The sequence below is a fragment of the Mesoplodon mirus genome, assembly GCF_964341445.2.
Source record: "Mesoplodon mirus genome assembly, chromosome: 2".
NCBI classification, from domain to species: Eukaryota; Metazoa; Chordata; class Mammalia; order Artiodactyla; family Ziphiidae; genus Mesoplodon; species Mesoplodon mirus.
The window spans coordinates 1924856-1944238 of record NC_138977.1 but is presented as its reverse complement, the minus strand read 5'-3'; the positions used below and the strand labels follow the sequence as shown (position 1 = coordinate 1944238).

Here is a 19383-nt window from a genome sequence, read left to right as displayed (position 1 = left end):
CTAGGGAGCTCCCTATTCTAGCAAAGCACTGGGGAGGGAGTGAGAGGAGTCTTTTTGTTGTTGGTCACAGAAATAGTCAGGAATCTTTATCTTAAGCGGTATCTGTGACATCTTTCATTTAAGTGCCAAGATCTATCACTTTGGTGGCTAATTCTTACAGGATTTCATGTAACTCGTGGTCCCACATCAGAAAAGTTGTCTATTTCTGAAGAGATTTGCTGCATTGAGGAACATTCAGCTTAAGTACAGCAACTTTTGTTGCATTTTTGTTTTGGGAGGACAAAGATAAATATAATAATTGGATTAATAGTCTTGACGGCCAAGTTGACGAACACAGATTTCCTTTGGAAAGGTATTTCAGCACTATGTCAAATGTGTTTCAAAAGTGATAGATTTTCTTTTCTTTCCTGCAGGTATCTGGCATTGGCACTCGCAGAATCTCTGCAGAAGGGTCTGTAAAACAGCTACCAAATGCTTACTTTCTGCTTCCACAGGTCCAGAGCGTTCAGCTTTCACAAACACAGGTGATTTTAGTAGGACATTTATTTTGAATGCTGATAAATACCAAACTTTGTAGCCTCTACATTTACGTGTCTTACACAGAGTACAGACAGACCTTTTTACCTAGTCAGAAGTGGGATTTTAACATGTTCCGCTTTTGGAAAAAATCCTGGTACATATGGAAATAACGTATGTAGGTAAAGTGTCAGTGGAATCCGTATACTTCTTTTTAACGGCTGTATAGTCCACGGTGTTGATATTCCATAGTTTGCTTAGTCCTGTTGTTGGTCATTTGCAGTGTGTCCAGTTTTTCATTATTTTTACCATTAGGCCGTGTACATATTTTACAGGTTTCTTTATTTCTCTTTTGGACTACCTGTTTCTTTGGGGTGTATTGTATTTTGTAAAGAGGATTCTGTAGTTAAAGACTACGAACCGGTTTATGGGGCTTGTTAATCTTGCCAGGGTGCTTTTCAGGGAGCCAGACCCTCCCTGGTCACTGGTAATGACATTCCTGCAAGCGGGTAATGACATTCCTGCAAGCGTCTTTCCCTCTCTCCGTCCCCCTGCCATGAGTCCTGCCTGGGTGTGGCTCAGGGGAGAGAAATGTTTTCATTGTCTTAGTAGGTATATAATGGAACCTTACAATTCTTTTAATGCGTATTTCATTAATCGCTTATAGGGTTGGCCGTTTTTTCCCTTCGATTATTTATATTTCCTTGCAACTGTGGATAACTGTTGAAATTTCAAAAGCACTTGACCCAACATATTATGAAGCTTACCACCTTACCTACCCTTTCTTTCTAATGCATAGCTAAAGCCCGCCGCTCGGACTTCTTGTAGGTCATGGTGCCCAGGCTCTCCTTCACCATCAGCTTCACTGCGTCTCTGCTGCGGGCCAGGCGTGAGTCTGGCACCTCTGTCTCCATGGAGCTCTCATTCCAGTGGGGAGAGAAGCAAAATTAATTTACCTGTAATGTAATGTCTGGGTGCTTTGCCACCCAATAGGTTGTTCTTAGGGATTTAACATACTATTTCCATTTTTTTATAAAATGGAGTATAGCCCTTCCTCAGGATTTTAAGGGAGATTTCTTTTTATTTGCAAATTTGGATTTGGTTTAAGTTGTAAAACCAGTGGGACTGTATTGAAAGGTTTTAGGCTGGAGACTGCTGTGATCTGACCTGCATTTTGTAAGGGCTTGGAAGGCCTAGAGAAAGTTTAATTTGCATGTGCTGACAGCGAGGGCTTTTCCTGTGAGCACTTGCAGCCTTATCTTGGGGCTCTCCTTCAGCGGGGGGGAGGGGGGGGCAGCTGGGAATGGCCAGGTTTCTCTGGTGACTGAGAGCTTTGAGTGCCTGGTGCCACGTTAGTGGTGATAAAAGCATTGAAACCGAGGCGGGTGTTCCGATTACCTTAGTTAATGCTGTTAATTGAAGGATACGTGGAATTAAGCGCCTCGGAGGCCTTGGTGTGATGAGAGCGTGCCTGCCACCCACTCTGCCCGGCAGGTCCCGTCCTTGCCGCGGTGCCCTCTGCCCCGCCCCGCATCCAGGCCACCCTCGTCTGGGCCACTGTAGCAGCCCCTTAACTGGTCTGCCAGCGTCTGCTTTGGCCCTTTCAAGTCCTCTTCCCCAAAATGCAAGTTGGACGTCGTCAGTCACCTGCTTTCCGTGCATTCCCGTAGGATTTAGGACTTAAACGGAGCCCTTGCTGTGGCCGGGAGGCCTTGCGCGGTCTGGCGCCGTCTCTCCCCCGCCTCCCTCCCTCTGCTGCTCACACCGCCTCTCCCCCGCCTGCCCCTGGACCTCTGCGCCTGCCGTTTCCCCAGACGCCCCTCCCCCAGCTTTTCTCACAGTTAACCCTCACCGCATCCTTCCTTTCTCATCTTGAGTTCTCCAGGGATCTCGCTGTCTCTCCCATTCAGCTCCAGACCTCGGTTGGCCTGCAGTACAACTGACTTCCTTCCCCCTTAGGACTCGTATCCGGTGAAATAATCCCACGCCCACATAGTGTGGTTACTTAGCCACTCTCTCTTTCACTCGTGGAATTTAAGCCCCACGAAAGCGGGGGCCACCTGACTTGGCTTTCCATATCTTCCAGGCCCAGCCCGGGGCCTGCCGTTGGAGGGGCCCATGAACTTGGGCTGAGGGGAGTTTTGGCCAGCTCCCCCTACCACGGCGGTGACTTGGCTTTTCTTGTTTCTGCTTTAGCTGGTACGAAACCCTGTTTTGTTTCTTTTTTCCTTTTTTGCATTTTTATCTATATTTAACAGCTTTGTCGAGATATGATTCACATACAACAAAATTCACCCACTTAAAGTGTACCCCCACTGGTTGTTAGGATACTCACAGAGTTGTGCAGCTTTCACCACTCTCTCACAGTCTAATTTTAGAACATTTTCTTTGCCTTAGTCCCTGGCAACTGCTACTCTATTTTCTGTCTCTATAGATTTGTCTGTTTTGGACATTTCATGTAAATGAATCGTGTGGTCTTTTGTGATTGGCTCCTTTCACTTAGCATAGTGTTTTCAAGTTTCATCCATGTTATCAGGCTTTCCTGCCTTTTTATTGCCAAATGATATATTGTCTAGGCATATACCACATTTTGTTTAAACATTTATCAATTGGTTTCATTTGTTTTAGTTTTTTTGGCTATTATGAATAATGTCGCTGTGAACATGGACAAGTTTGTGTGGACGTATGTCTTCTGTTCTCTTGGGTGTATATGTAAGGGTGGAATTTTGCTGGGTCATATGGTAATTCTATGTCTCACATTTTGAGGAATTGCCAAACTGTTTTCTGAAGTGGTTGTATCATTTTACGATCTCACCAGCAATATATGAGGATTCCAGTTCTCTGCAACTTTGCCAAGGCTTGTTATTTTCTGTTTTTTTGTTGTTGTTTTGTTTTTTATAGCCATCCTAGTGGGTGTGAAGTGATACCTTATGTGGTTTTTATTTGCGTTTCCTTAACCACTAATGATGTTGAGCATCTTTTCATGTGCTTTTTGATGATTTTTATATCTTCTTTGGAGAAATGTCTATTCAGATCCTTTGCCCATTTTTTAATTGGGTTATTTGTCTTTTTATTGTTGAGATGTAAGTGTTCTTTATATATTCTAGATAGTAGACTTTCATCAGGTACATGATTTGCATGTATTTTTCTCCCATTCTTTAGGTTGTCTTTTTATTTTTAATTTTGATGAAGTCCAGTTCACCTATTTTTTATTTGGTCACTTACGCTTTTAGTATCAAATCTAACAAGGTCCAAGGTTGTAAAGATTTACTCCTGTGTTTTCTTCTGAGTTTTATAGTTCATCTCTTGTAGTGAGGTCTTGTGACCCATTTTTACTTCATTTTAGTGTATAGTGTGAGCTCGGGATCCAAGTTCATTCTTTTCGTATGCATTTCCAGTAATCCCAGTACCATTTGTTGAAAAGACAGTTCTTCCCCCATTGGAGTGTCTCGGCGTTCTCCTTGACTGTCTCAGCTTCAGCTCTGTTCCCAATGGTAGATTCTCTCCATTTTCATTTATACTGGGATCTATGAGTTTAGTCAAGTCACTGTCTAAGGCTGCTCCTGTTGAGCATAGCTCCCCCCGTCAGTCAGTCAACAGTTTGTTATTAGATATCATTTCTTGAATGTTCCAGGAAGTGATAGGGCAGTGAACACAGCACAGTGTCCCTGCTCTTCTGACGTGACAATGTAGAATACGTTTCAGAGTTTGAAGGTAAAACTCAATTTTTTTGACTGATCTTTTGTTGGAACCCAGTATTGAGAGGTCTAAATATCAAAAAATATTTCTTAAAAGGCAATTATTTAAATTTCTTTCATTTTTACAGTGATTCAGAAAAAGAAACTTTAAAGTCTTTTTTTCAAGGCTTACTACACCTAGAAACAAAAACAAAAACCTACAAAATTTAGACTTAAGAAATAATTATGGCATTCCTCAGAAAAAATCCTGACTATAATATTTTTGCATTTAAACTGCACACGTAAAATGCGTTCAAGTTGTGTTTTAAGTGGCTGTAAGGTTGCCGGCTGTCCTTTTCCAGAAAGGAGTATCTTTATTTTGATATTCTTTCTGTCCCATGTTTTTGTCTACCTTTTGCCCGTGGTCCAGAACCCATAATCTGGGGTGGGTGCTGAGTTCAAGAGGTGTCTTCTCTCAACGGGGAAGGAGGGTGGGGGAAGGAGTGCTCACGACTGAATCTTCTCCAGGACAGAGCTGGAAAGTGCATCTGGTAGAAAGCTAAAGAGCGAGAAGGTTTAGGCAGAAATGAATATGTCCCGAGTCTTTCAGATACAGGGATTGTCACTGGCCTTTGCTCACACATACTTAAAATTGCTTCCTAAGGTAGCAACTAGAAAGTTCTGTAATCAGAACACTTTGGCTCACTTACCCTTGCAGCTTACCACATGATACCTCACACAGAGGGACTCTGGCAGCACTTGGTCTTGTCTCCTGAGCTGCTAAAAGATTCAGTTAGCTATGACAAAATCAAATTTAAATAATGCTAGTAAAAAATACCATGCGTTTATTTTAGGGATACAAACTGGAGGGAAAATTAAGTACTTCCATGAGGGTCAAAAGCCAATTTCTTCCCGCTGTCTGTCTTTTTCCAAGCCTGTGCTCCTTCCACTGAGCTCACTGTCTCTCGTTGGATCGTTACACGAACACCCGTAAAGCCCCAGGACGGAGCCCACCCCCAGGTCACAGAGTGTAACTTTACTGAGGCCCCTGCACAGGGCGTTGTTTGCTATTTCATCCTCCTTTTCTGAAAGAGCGACATTTAGGGAACATGGTCAGATGACATATGTCCATTTTATTTGATCTTATTTCTATGAATGGGGGGAAAACAGTGGGAATATTTATAATGTCATATAGATTGTACTTGGTTCAAGATCTCAGTTTGTTTTTTGGAATAACAAAAGAAAAAAAGTGTCCCTCTTGTGAAATAAACTAGGGTGCCCGTGAAAACATTGTTAGGTCATCTCAGTTGTTTTGTAGTGTGAGCTCAGTCCAGCCCTTCCGTGTGTGTCCATTCATACCTGACTTTTGCATTTTTTCTGCTCCGTCGAACCGGATTAAGTGGCTCACTCTCTTCTGCTGAAGCCAAGAGTGTTTGTGTGATTCATCTCCTGTCTAAATTCGTGCTGGCCGGGAGTTCTGTAGCAGGGGCTGAGTTCAGTGAGAGGAGGGTGTGCATTGCAGCCTCTCTGCTGCACATGTGTGCCTGCTCCGGGGAAGACGGGGGCAGACGTGAGGAATTAATTTGCCTCTTCACTTAGTCCTTCTTTTTCATTTGTTTTGACGTTTCTGGAGTGAGCGTCCCTAGCAGACAAGACGTCACTACGACAGTGGGTTTAAGTGGGAATCTGAGGTCCCTCTGCTCTTGGTGCAGTCCTGTCATCGTGTGGCACCTGGATTATCCCCCAGTCAGGCTTTCTCCCCTCCGGTGCACCCGCTGCGCGTGCTGGTGATGTCTTCTTAAACAAAACTATTCGTTATTTCCCTGGTCACTGCACTGCTGGGTCCCTGTTGTTTGCAGGATCCAGCCCAAGCACCCTAGCTTGGCCTACAAGGTCCTTCGTCACCTGGGTCCAGCTTCTTCTCCAGCCTCGGGGGTACCACCCTGCTCTTCCCATCTCTGGCGTCACAAGCCTCCCTCCCATCACTGCTAGACCATATGCCATCCTCCTGTACAGACTGTCTCTCCTTCATAAGCTTTTCCCCCATTCTGACTCCAACTGTACCTCTCATTCTGTCCCTTGAGACCCAGTTCAGCTATCACCTCCTCTCCAGGTTCCCGGGCCAGTCTCTGCTCTGGTCCCACGACGCTGGGTTCAAAGCTGCTTTAACATTTAGTGTCCCGGGCTGTCTCCCTCCGCTGCTCTTCCATGAGGCTCTCTAGGCCCGGGCCTGTTTCTTTTTCATTTTCATAATCTCAGCATCACCTTAGTGTTTGGTACATTGAGGGCAGCCCCCAGAGTTTTTCATAGGTAGATGAGTCAGTGGGCACCCATGTTAAGAGCCCCAAATAGCATATCTCCAGTCGTAATATCTAAGATTTGTCTAACTTCACCTTTTCACCACATCAACCAGATGACCTTCAACAGATTTACTACCAGGGCAGGTGGTAATTATTCTTATTTTAGAAATTGTAGAATGGTCTTAGAGTTTAGGTTACTTGGTGGAGGTTGAGGACAGAGCTGGGATTGGCAGTCCCGGCTCAGTATGCTTTAAATTTTTCCCCAGGTAATGATTTTCATATTGTTGACTTTGTAATTCATGTTCCAGGAAAGGTATATGCAAAAAAAATTTTTTGGCAGCATTTTTATAACGGCAAAAACAGTAGAAACAGCCTAAAGGCTCAACAGTGGAAAAAGGATTTGATAAATTTAAGTATATCAACGTAGTAGAATCTTAAGTAGTTCTTCCAAGTTACAATTATGATGCTTATGTAGAAGTGTCTGACAAGCGAATAGAATATAAGCTAGACTGTACTCTGTGATTGTAACTGTAAAGTATATGGTGGGATGTAATATGTAAATAGAGTTGTGTTAGGCTCATGAAAAAGTAAGAAGTTTTATTTTTTAACGTTTTCTTTAGTGTTGTTTTGGATCCAAGCCACTGAGATTTGAGGAATGTTTCAGTGGTTTATTTGGGCAAAACAGAATATTTGAAATTGTCATTCTTTCAGAATCTGGCATATAGGGTCACTATAGCAATAACCTTGTCTCAGAGAGTTAAAAGAACTTAAATTATTATTATTGGAATCACTGTAAAATAATATTTATTGTTAAAGGTGGAATTATAAGGCAATATGGGAACACAGAGAGGTTTTAAATTAGAGGAAAGCCGACGACACGGTTCCCACGAAGTAACGGTGGATCTGTGTGTCCTAACATAGTATCATAGTATTGAATTCTCTCAAAAGGAGATTGTGACGATTAAAAAATTACAGTGTAATTATAAGAAAACACAGGAAACCAGAGAAGTGAAAAATTAGAAATAAGCCCCAAGACCCCAGTCACACTCAACACAGGTGACCAGGAAGAATATTTTGTCATCTCCTTTCTGAACTTTTCAGAGTGTCTACAGTGTCCTGTTACCGGATTGTGTAAAGGAGAGATTATTTCGGGGGATTGTGTGTGATGTCTGATACCCTTCAGACCAGGAGTTGCTACCCTTTTAAGACTGGCACAGCCTGGCTTTGGCGTGCTGCCGTCAGGCCCTGTGCCTGCCTGCCCGCCCGGGACAGGTGTTGGAGAGGCCTGCGGTGCCAGCCTGTGTGGAGCCTGGTGCCGGCCAGGCTCGGGGAGGGTGCCCTATGTTGCTCTCTGGGGACTCGCCTCCTAGGTGTTGATCCCTGCCGAGTAAGTGCGGTGGTCTGGAAGGGAAGCTATAAAGTCAGTGTGCGGAGGAGGACAGGGAACGTTTCCAATCACAGTTCGACAGAGGAGAAATGGAAAGGGGCAGGTTTCTCAGTAACAAATAAGTTGCAGAAGTCTGAACGGGGATCTGGAGATGGAAAATAAAAACAGGGAAAGGTTAAAGTCCGCTGTGGCTGCCCTGTCTTCCTGATGTCTTACAGGATAAGTTAAATGAAATACACAGATTTTCTGGGTGCGATAGCTAAGAATTCCTACAAATCTGGATGGGAACATAACGTATTTAATCACATTTATTTGCCTGATAAAAGTTACCTTTTTTAACACAAAAATGTTAGTCTGTCACACTCTGGAGAGTTATTACTGTATGTTCGGAAAATATATGCCGTTAACCTACCTGCCTCTGAATGCGGCTTTTAAAGCAAGGAAATTGCTTAAATTTAAAATTTTTTCTTTTTTTCATTGGAGCCTCCAGTGAGAATGATTCAGTGGAGTGGGAGTTTGGGAAGAGTTAGAGGGCTGGTGAGTGGGAGACAGGAAGGAAGCTTGGTGAAGCTGCAGGAGGTACCCAGGGGTGGGGGTGTTCCCCTTTCCTCGGCTTCCCCCTGCCCCCCAAACCCCCCCAGCCCGCGGAGTCTCCTCCCCCCCATCAGCCCCCTTTGCTTCTCTCAAATCTCTGCTCTCTGGGCAAGACAGAACAGTGTTCCAGGAGAGAACAGTTTCTTGGCCCCTCCTCCTTTTTAAAAAAATTATTTATTTATTTATTTATTTATTTTTGGCTGTGTTGGGTCTTCATTGCTACATGCAGGCTTTCTCTATTTGCTGCGAGCGGGGGCTACTCTTTGTTGGGGTGCTTGGGGTTCTCATCGCTGTGGCTTCTCTTGTTGCAGAGCATGGGCTCTAGGTGCGTAGGCTCAGTAGTTGTGGCATGTGGACTCAGTAGTTGTGGCTCGCGGGCTCTAGAGTTCAGGCTCAGTAGTTGTGGTGCACGGGCTTAGTTGCTCGCTCCGCAGCATGTGGGATCTCCCCGGACCAGGGCTCGAACCCATGTCCCCTGCATTGGCAGGCAGATTCTTAACCACTGTGCCACCAGGGGAACCCTCGGCCCCTCTTTTTAACTCAGCACTTGCTTAGTCCCTTTTTTGCCTCCTGGAGAATTGACTAGTTCCTTACTGAAAGCCCCGAGAGACCCGTGTCTTAGCAAGGATAGTATGCAAAAGCTTTTGTTTCTGTGTATGTGTTTTCCTTTGCTAAGATTATAAGCTCCTTAAAGAGCAGGAATCACGTCCTAACCAGTATTTGTTTTCTTATCACCTAGCACAGAGCCTCGCCACAGAACACATAGTAAATAAATGATTGAGAATTGAATAAATGACCTTAAAAAGCAAGAAATTAGAATTCTGCCAACATTCACTATACTAGAATATTCCAGAAACTTTTGTTAGAAGACTTGAAGATGCCCAATAAATAGATAGCACCTCTCTTCCTCAGGTTCTGAACTGGTGGATATATAAGAATCAGAAGCTAGAAAACTAAATGTATCTTACTGATACGCCACATTCTCCTGTGTCAGCTGACGTAAGAGGGACGGAGTTGCTAACTCCCGCCCTCAGGTAGACCGTGGTGTGGCCCATTGGAAGGGACTTTTTTTTTAGTTGAAGCATAGTTGATGTACAATATTACATAAGTTATAGGTGTACAATATAGTGATTCACAATTTTTAAAGGTTATACTCCATTTATACTTATTATAAAATATTGGCTATATTCCCTGTGTTGCACAGTGTACCCTTGTAGCTTATTTGACACATGATAGTTTATGCCTCTTAATCCCCTACCTCTGTCTTGCCCCTCCCCGCTTTCCTCTCCCCACTGGTAACCACTAGTTTGTTCTCTATATCTGTGAGTCTGCTTCTTTTTTGTTTTATTCACTAGTTTGTTTTGTGTTTCAGATAAGTGAAATCATACAGTATTTGTCTTTCTCTGTCTGACTTACTTCACTTAGCGTGATACCCCCCAAGTCCATCCATATTGTTGCAAATGGCAAAATTTCATTCTTCTTCATGGCTAGTAGTATTCCATTGTATGTATATACCACATCTTCTTTATCCACTCATCTGTTGTTGGACAGTTAGGTTGCTTCCATATTTTGACAATTGTAAATAAAACTGCTATGAACATTGGGGTGCATGTATCTTTTCAAATTAGTGTTTCTGTATTTTTCAAATATATACCCAAGAGTGGAATTGCTGGGTCATGTGGTAGTTCTATTTTTAGTTTTTTGAGAAACCTCCAGACTATGTTCCACAGTGGCTGCACCAACTTACCTTCCCTCCACCAGTGTAACAGGGTTCCCTTTTCTCCGCATGCTCACCAGCGTTTGTTATTTGTGCTCTTTTTGAGGATAGCCATTCTGTCAGGTGTGAGGTGATAATCTCATTGTGGTTTTGACTTCCATTTCCCTGATGATTAGCATTCATCTTTTCACGTGCCTGTTGACCATCTGCATTTCCTCTTATGGAAGGGATGTTTGAATCAAGGACAAACACCCTCACCCAGGATGTAGAGAGGAGGAGAAAAGAAGCCAGCTCCTCCAATAGCCCCCGCCCTGTCACCCTGCCTGCAGTACAGGGTCATTGTCTGTGGCTCACTAATAGGCAACTGCCTCTACCTTGAGGGGAGAGGAAGGCTTGGGGCAAAGGAACAGGAGTATCAGGAGTATTTAGTGTTTTGTGTTTACTTTCCTAATACTGCTGCTCAGTTTTGGACTTTTGACCCTTTGGGCTTACCCGTTGTTAAGCCCATGGCCCTCTCTCTCTGCGCGGAGATGAGCAGACTTCCCGTGGCCACGCTCCTGCCTTCCTGAGCCTGTTCCTTCTCCCACTGGTACCAGCCCTGCTTTGTTGATCCTCTGTGGACCAGTGGGATGCACATTTGAGTTTTCCCCTGGAAGGCTCTGAGATGCATTATAATAATTCATCAATAATCTGCTCCAAAGCCACACTATGCCCCAGGTCTGAAGTTCATATCCTCATCTGTTTCCCATCCCAAATTCTTTTCAAGTATCCAATGAAGCTTACCAGAGCTTTGAAAGGGGATCAAATAACAGAATTAAGATATTCCAAAAAAAAAAAAAAAAAAAAACCAACCCAGCCTTATAAGGATTCCCCATCACAGAACTGTATAGTGAAGTGAATAAGAAAGTGAATTGTAAAACCAGGCCACCTGGGTAAAAGTCTTGGTCCTGAGTGGTCTTGGCCAGTTTACCTAACCCTTTTATGTCTCAGTTTATCTATAAAACAGATGATAGCGCTACCTCATAGGAGTGCTATAGTTATTGAATAAATGAATACATGTAAAACGCTTAGAACTTAGTATCTGGCACATAGCTAAAATGCATTTATCACTTAAAAAAGTTTTTATATATAAACCCTCTCCTATTATGAAACTCTCAGGGAGAAATTTAAAATTCAGAGAAGCAATCCTTGGCAAGACATGAAAGTTCAAGGTTCTAGTCCCATATCAAATTATGTTGGCCTGTGAGTTAACATGCAGAGAATTTGAAGTCCTCCCTAATTCCTTTTTTTTTTTTTTTGGTCTTAGCCAGAGAGCTTCTCCATGCCTGTGTGCAGCTGGGGTAACTCCCCCCACCCACCGCCGCCCGCCCAGGGCTTCTCGGAAAGCCCCCCGCCAGGATGTGCATGGCTTCCCCAGGGCTTCTCAGAAATTACAGTAGTTCAACACTAAGTCTCTCTTGTCTCTGCTTGTTTCAAGTGGAGCTTGAGTCTAGAATCTTTTTTTTTTAATTAATTTATGTATTCCTTTTATTTTATTTCTGGCTGTGTTGGGTCTTCTTTGCTGCATGCGGGCTTTCTCTAGTCATGGCGAGTGGGGCTACTCTTCGTGGTGGTGCGTGGGCTTCTCATTGTGGTGGCTTCTCTTGTTGCGGAGGACGGGCTCTAGGCACGCAGGCTTCAGTAGTTGTGGCACACGGGCTCAGTAGTTGTGGCGCACGGGCTTAGTTGCTCCGCGGCATGTGGAATCTTCCCGGACCAGGGCTCAAACCCGTGTCCCCTGCATGGGCAGGTAGATTCTTAACTACTGCGCCAACAGGGAAGCCTGAGTCTAGAATCTTAACAAGACACACAGGAATATTAGATTATCAACCTTACATCCACCAAGTTTGGAAAACATGCCCCCCAGCTCTCAAGGCACTAATTTTGGCCAGAATTGTTCCCAGTACTTCATCTTTGCCAAAGAGAGGGATGGAAGGCTGAAACTATCACCTTGGTTTCAGCTTCAGCTCATGCCAGTTGTTCTGAGGCCAAGAGCTGCACCCTTAAACTCTATGGGCAGCGGTTGTCTGTCTGGAGGCGAGTTTGGGGAGGAGCCACCTCCTCTCTTCAGAAGTGACACCGAGATGCTCAGATCCTCGGGTCTGTGCTCCGAGTCAGAGCCTTGCGGTGGTGCAGTCTGGTCACCAGGCGTGTCTGTCCTCTCCTGTTTGCAGGGAGCCCTTGTTTCCGGCACTCCTGTGCTGAGTGGTGTCCCCGCTCTGTTAAGGGATGGAGCATCTGTGGGTGGGGACTTTGAGACCTGTTTGTGGTGTGGTTTCCGTTGCCTCTTACCAGGAGCTCACAGAGGCTTCTGGAACCTGCTTCTTTGGGAAGGTTTTTCCCTTTTTGTCCTGCTTGTTTCAAGTGGAGCTTGTTCGCAGCAGATTCCTGGGGGGGAACTGCTGTTGACACTCGGGGAGCTTGGGGCCCAGTACGGGTAGCTCCTGGCCCCCGAGCCCCGCACTGTCTCCTCCAGCTTGTGCGTGAGCCCTTCTTTGTCTCTAGGCTGTGTTCTGCCTGCAGGATGTGCTGGTCTCTTCCTGTCCCCTTTTCCCGCCAGGGAGGCTTAGATGAGTTTCTTGCTGTTTAACCAGCTGCTTTTGCCGGTCTCTTTTTCCCTAATGCTTGTAAGCTACTGCTGTTTGCTGGAATTGCTGCATTCCTTTTTCTTTCTTTTTTTTTTTTTTAAACCTTTTTCTCTCCTTTTTGGTCTAAATCTGTTTTTTCCTCTAGGTGTTCCTCTAGATATTTTCTTGTGATTTCTCCCAAGGCAAGAGAGATACAGTTGCTGAGTTCTGGGCCTGCAGAATCTTCTTCTATTCCCTGCATTGGGTGCTCTTACATCGGAGACGCTCTCCCAATAGACCAGCATCTAATTTAGGGCTGGCATCAGTCTGTCGTGTTCTCCCTGGTTCCCTTTAGTAGGTTTCCTCGATGCTGTGCCTTCTCTTAGACTGAGTCCTAATTCCGTAAACGTTGCAAGTGTGTTCCCTCAGGGCACGGTGGTGACAGTCTCTCCACCTGCTGTGCTCTGAGCATCTTCGTCTGATCTCCGATCTCCACCGCTACCCCCACCCCTCACAGCCTGTCCAGAGTTCGTGTAACCCTTGGTAGAGCCGTGTCAGTCTTTGGAGATGCAGGTAGGTCCTCAGTTGCTCTCACTGTGGGTTTTGTACCTGGCTTTAGAAGTGTGTTTCTCCACAGTTCCTAGAACTGAATCCTGGTTCCTTTAGGAGCTGCATCCTGGTTCCTTTAGGAGGAGCAATTCCAGTCCTCTGAGATCTTGCTCGTCTTCCTTTATTAGAGGTTTTTTTTTTTAAGGCTCAAACCAGCACAAAGATATTGCTCCCTCACTTGAGTTAGACTCCAGGCTGTCCCCGTCTCTGTCTGTTGAGCCGGGTGTCAAGGTCTCCTTTTCTGTTGCACCTCTGTCCAATTATTCCCCAAGATGTCAACCTTTCTCCAGAGGGTGGCCCTCTCTCCCTCCTGTTTTGTCAACCTGCCTTGCTTTTTTTTGTTGTTTTGTTTTTGTTCCTCTTGTCCTGATAGGAAGATGAGAGAGTGTTTCTCTAAGCTTCTAGTACCCTTCTGATTTCCGGAATGAGCCTAATTGTTCCAAGGACAGCCCTGAGTGGTTGCCTTCTTCGTGCACGCAATAATTTTGTCAAATGGCTTTTCTGACTCAACCCAAGATGACAGCGTATCTCTTTAATAAGATTAGCCTTATTGCTTCTTTATTTATAAAATCTGCCCCCATCTATGTATCTTCCACTTCGGATCTTGAAAATCTGAAGCAGCGGTTAGCATTTAGGTGATTAATAGCTGTAGGGCCAGGGAGTTGGAGGGGAACTCTTGCGTCTGTGGACCAACCACATGAATTTAAAATAAACCTTCTCACAGTTCCGACTCGTATCCATAAAGATAAGGCATAAAAAGGAACAGAATTTGGAGCAGCCTGCCTATACTGCTTGCCTGGAGTTGGACCCAACACAGTTTCTTCAAGATCGGGCTATAGAAGCACCAGATAGTATTCTGGAAGCTCTCTCTATTTTGAGGAGAGCCCTGACTGGGACACCATTTTCTTTTTGTTTTGTTTTTCCTTCCCCTGCCCTTTCCCTTTTTTTTTCTTGTGAAAAAATATGCATAACACAGAATTTACCATTTTCACCGTTTTAAAGTGTACAGTTCAGTGGCATTAATTATACTCACAGTGCTATGCAGCCATGACCACCGTCCACTTCCAGAACTTTTTCGTCTGCCCAAACTGAAACTCTGTCCCCCACTAAGCAGTGATTCCTCATTACCCCCTCCTCTCAGCCCCTAATAAACATTATTCTACTTTCTGTCTCTATGAAGTTGAATATTCTAGGTCCCCTCGTACATGGACTCATACAGTATTTGTCCTTTCGTGACCAACGTGTTTCACTTAGCTCAGTGTCATCAAGGTTCCTCCATGTTGAGGCAGGTGTCAGAATTCCCTTCCTTTTCCTTTTTTAAAAATAATTTATTTATTTATTTATTTATTTATTTATTTATTTATGGCTGCGTTGGGTTTTCATTGCTGCGCATGGGCTTTTCTCTAGTTGTGGAGAGCGAGGGCTACTCTTTGTTGTGGTGTGCGGGCTTCTCATTGTGGTGGCTTCTCTTGTTGTGGAGCACGGGCTCTAGGTGCGCGGGCTCAGTAGTTGTGGCACGCGGGCTCAGTAGTTGTGGCTCGTGGGCTCTAGAGCGCAGGCTCAGTAGTTGTGGCACACAGGCTCAGTAGTTGTGGCGCACGGGCTCTAGAGCGCAGGCTCAGTAGTTGTGGCGCACGGGCTTAGTTGCTCCGCCGCATGTGGGATCTTCCCAGACCAGGGCTCGAACCCGTGTCCCCTGCATTGGCAGGCGGGTTCTTAACCACTGCACCACCAGGGAAGTCCTCCCTTCCCTTTTAAGGCTGAATAATATTCCACTGTATATATATCCCGTGTTTTGTTTATTCATTCATCCATTGGTGGATTTCGGGATGTTTCCATTTGGCTACTGTGTGTAATGCTGTGAATATGGGTGTACAAATACCTGTTCAGGCCCCTCCTGTCACTTCTGGGTGTGAACCCAGAAGCGGAACTGCTGGATATTGTAATTCTGTGTTTAAATTTTTGAGGAACCGCTGTACTGTTCTCCACTGCAACACCCTTTCTTTCACATCCTTCTCTGTGCCATGCTTACTTAGGTCAGAGCCGTGCTGTATTGCTCAAGGGCAAGCCACAGCAGCCTGCATCACAGAGCCTGAACTTGGGCCGAGTGTGGGTCCAAGCTCAAGGGCTGAGCCTGGCCTTCAGGGCTCACTTGCCATTTGCTTAAGGCCCAGCGGCAGCCAATTGTATAAAAATAGCTGCTTGTCTTTGGATCGCACTTCTGTACGCTGCATGACTTACCAAGGTGGAAATCCCACACGGCTGTCCTGGAACTTCCAGCCCAGGTTGTGGTCGTTAAGGGCCAGCTGCCAAAGTGTAAAAGTCCAGGGTATTGCACAACGCAGGCCACTGCCACTTGGTCCGACCAAAAGTATTAATATTTCAGTGTTAACTCGTTCTCCACATTGTGTTTTGTCTTTAATGGTTTTTGGCACATTTCAGGGAGGTGGGAGATGGTGTGCAGTAAATGACCCTTCTCTCTTTTCTTGGGTTCTGAACCATTTATGAAATAAGACAAGAAGAATTTGAAACGTTTAAGACAAAAAATCCCTTCTCTTGGAAACCAAAGGACCGGGGAAGAGGAGTTTCCCTTCTAACAACTTTGATGTGGGGAAAATGCTTCCTAGAAGCATTTAAATGATTTGTTGTGGAATTTTACTGAATGAATGCACGAGTTATGAATGAAACAGCAAATGCCCCCTTTTGAGGGCCTGCTTCGTGCACTGTGATTGGCATATGTATCACATTTAATGCCGGTAGCATGGCTGTGAGTCCATTAACTGTTTTATACAAGAGGAAGCTGAGTCTTGGAAGAGGTAGGGATTAGCCCCAAGGTTTCATCTTCAGTCCATGTTGACTGCAAAGCCACTTGGCCACACTGCCTTTTTGAAGAAGATGTGGATAAGGAAAAATGTGATACATGTGCTTTTCTTTAGTGATAAAACTGATTTTTATTTATGTCTAATATTAAATTACATATTGGAAAGAAATCTGTTGCTCTGACCAAGTACTATTCACTTTTGTTTTTAAACTGGAGTCTAACTGCTTTACAATGTTGTGTTAGTTTCTGCTGTACAATGAAGTGAATCAGCTTCATTGTACATATATCCCCTCCCTCTTGGACCTCCCTCCCCCCATCCCACCCTCAGCACTGAGCTGAGCTTCCTGTGCTTTGTAGCTTGTTCCCACTAGCTATCTATTTTATGCATGGTAGTGTAGATATGTCTGTCCTAATCTCCCAATTCATCCCACCCTCCTCTTCCCCCACTGTGCCCACATGTCCGTTCTCCACGTCTACATCTCTATTCCTGCCCTGGAAATAGGTTCATCTGTACCATTTTTCTAGATTCCACATATATGCGTTAATATACGATACTTGTTTTTCTCTTTCTGGCTCACCTCACTCTGTATGACAGACTATAGGTCCATCCACATGTCTACAAGTGACCCAATTTCGTTCCTTTTCATGGCGAATATTCAACCCTTTTTCCCATAAAACAAATAAAAACAACTCATTTCAGCCAGTTCTTCGGGTTTTACAAATATTATTGTGAGTGGGTCTGACAACCTAGGTAGATGTTGTTTCAGTGGTTACAGATCTGAGAACCAGAAGGTTAGTGGTAGTGGTGAGGGCTGAAACACAACTGATGGTTAATATTAGGGTGAAGCAACCGAACTCAGCTGAGCCTGTCTGTTACGCGGGAGACACTAAATTAGTTCAGTTAAAGAGTGTGAGTGTTGTGTAGAAGGGACCCAGGAAAGCACTCATTTTATACAAAATGATTTGCTGTATAGGATGTATTGTACGTAGCACCATATGTGTGGGCCACTGGCTGGGATGGTCACATGGCTTATGTGGGCTCTGTGTTCCTAACTGAGACACACGTGGGTATAGAGACTTACCTTTGTAAGCACCTCTACAATTTAGCATTCAGAATTGTGAAAGGGAAGAAAAATGAGAAGAGAAATCTCAGGTTGGGATATATCTAAGTAACTTTTTTATATTTCATACATTATGTTCCTGAAATGAACGGTTTTCATATGTGGTCAATACTGGGAACATCATAATTTCAAATCTGTTATCCATTCTGTCTGGATTAATGCATTATAGACTCTCATATACTCTTGTCAGGATATGGTTTACTCTTGTTAGTGAAAGTCATCTCAGATGACTTAGAACTTTGTCTGTCGTGTTCTTCCCTGTTTAATTGCACACAGACACCCAGAATCACGCTCCGCCCTTGGCCTGGTACACAAAGACCAATTTTTTTTTTTTTTTTCTGCGGTACGCGGGCCTCTCACTGTTGTGGCCTCTCCCGTTGCGGAGCACAGGCTCCGGACGCGCAGGCTCAGCGGCCATGGCTCACGGGCCCAGCTGCTCCGCGGCATGTGGGATCTTCCCGGACCGGGGCACGAACCCATGTCCCTTGCATCGGCAGGCGGACTCTCAACCACTGCGCCACCAGGGAAGCCCAAGACCAATTTTTTAGCAAGTAGAGGAAGGTGATTTTTTTTCTCTTTCATCCCATTCCCTAAATTCATACTTCTTCTCCACAAAATACATGCCATACAAAAGAAGTCTTAACAGGGCTATTTTCTTGACTGTTACATTATCTCCTGGTATGGTTTTCTAAGACATATTTTCATACTGAAGAATTTTTAGGCTTTTAAGTACCTAGGAGAAATAGACTTGGGCTGTTCAGATTTACTTGGAAAAAATACTGATGACTTATGTTAAAAGACCTGCTATTTTTTTTTTTTTTTCTGTTTTTCTACTAACTAACCTTCGGACCTTTGATAAGTCATTTAACCCCTCCAAACCACATCTTTTCCCATCTTCTAAAATAGTATCATACACTTATGTGAAAACTACTTAGGGGACTTCCCTGGCGGTCCAGTGATTGAGACTTCGCTTCCCAATGCAGGGGGTACAGGTTCGATCCCTGATCAAGGAGCTGGGATCCCACATGCCTCAGGGAACAGAAGCAGTATTGTAACAAATTCAGTAAAGACTTTAAAAATGGTCTACATCAAAAAAAAATCTTAAAAAAAAACTACTACGGAATTATTGTTTCTTTTAGCTGTCAAATTTAGGAATTAATTTATTAAAATAATGTGGGAGGTTTCAGCAGTAGAGAAGTAGGTTTTTGTTTGTTTTTCTTTTATAATCTGCCCATCACACTTCTGCATAAGGGGTCAAAACAAATGTCAAAACAGCTGGGGTCCTTTCAGAGGTGATTTGTAATCCCAGCGTGCCTGTGGTTGCCCCAGGTGGCTCATGTTTTGGTTATAGTTTCTGATTTTAAGTCGAGATTGCAATACTTTTGTTCTTTTGGGAGAGAAAGACATGAACATTTAAATTTCTCTTTGAGAAAAATCAGCATGCTTCAAGGGCAGTTTGGAGGTGTAGGAACTCCCCCTGGTGGGAGTCTGAAATATGTTGTACAGCAAAGGAAACAATGTAGTTTATTTGTGTTATGTTTTCAGCTAACAGAAGAATCTTGCTTAACATGGTAAATTATAAATTCATTCATGGTAAATTATAAACTTGTCACCAAGATTGACAAAATATTGGGCTTTAAATCACGTCACATCACTGTGCAGGTAGGAGTTTTAATCATGTTCAAAGTCATAATTTTGAACTTTAACATAATTTGAATGTGTGAAGGAATATTTTAGGCAAGAAAATTGCCGTGTCAGGTTAAGACCTGTAGTTAAATTGTTGTAGATGAAACAAAACCCAACTTAATCATAAACGTATATGTTGAAAGTGTGTTGATATGGGTTTTCCTTTAAACTTTTTTGGGGGAAAGTTTCAGATCAGAAGCACATGCCAGATATCAGGTTTTGCTTGTGCTTTTACTTTAGAGCCGTTGTTTATCTTTCGTTTCTTGCCCCTTTCAGGCTTGCACCTTTCAAGCAAACATCTGTGACTGTGCAGCCACTTCTCTTACGTCATCAGCTGTCTGTTGAGTGC

The 19383-nt window shown here is 44.0% G+C and overlaps 1 protein-coding gene across 5 annotated transcripts in view; it reads left to right on the top strand.

Moving 5' to 3' along the window:
• TMEM131L (transmembrane 131 like) overlaps nt 1-19383 on the top strand; it is a 161996-nt gene that overhangs the window by 80480 nt on the left and 62133 nt on the right. For all 5 annotated transcript variants that reach the window (XM_082611150.1, XM_082611149.1, XM_082611148.1 and 2 more), the window contains exon 7: nt 414-524. In XM_082611150.1, the coding sequence (XP_082467276.1) occupies nt 414-524 (111 nt within the window). The remainder of the gene's footprint in view (nt 1-413; nt 525-19383) is intronic.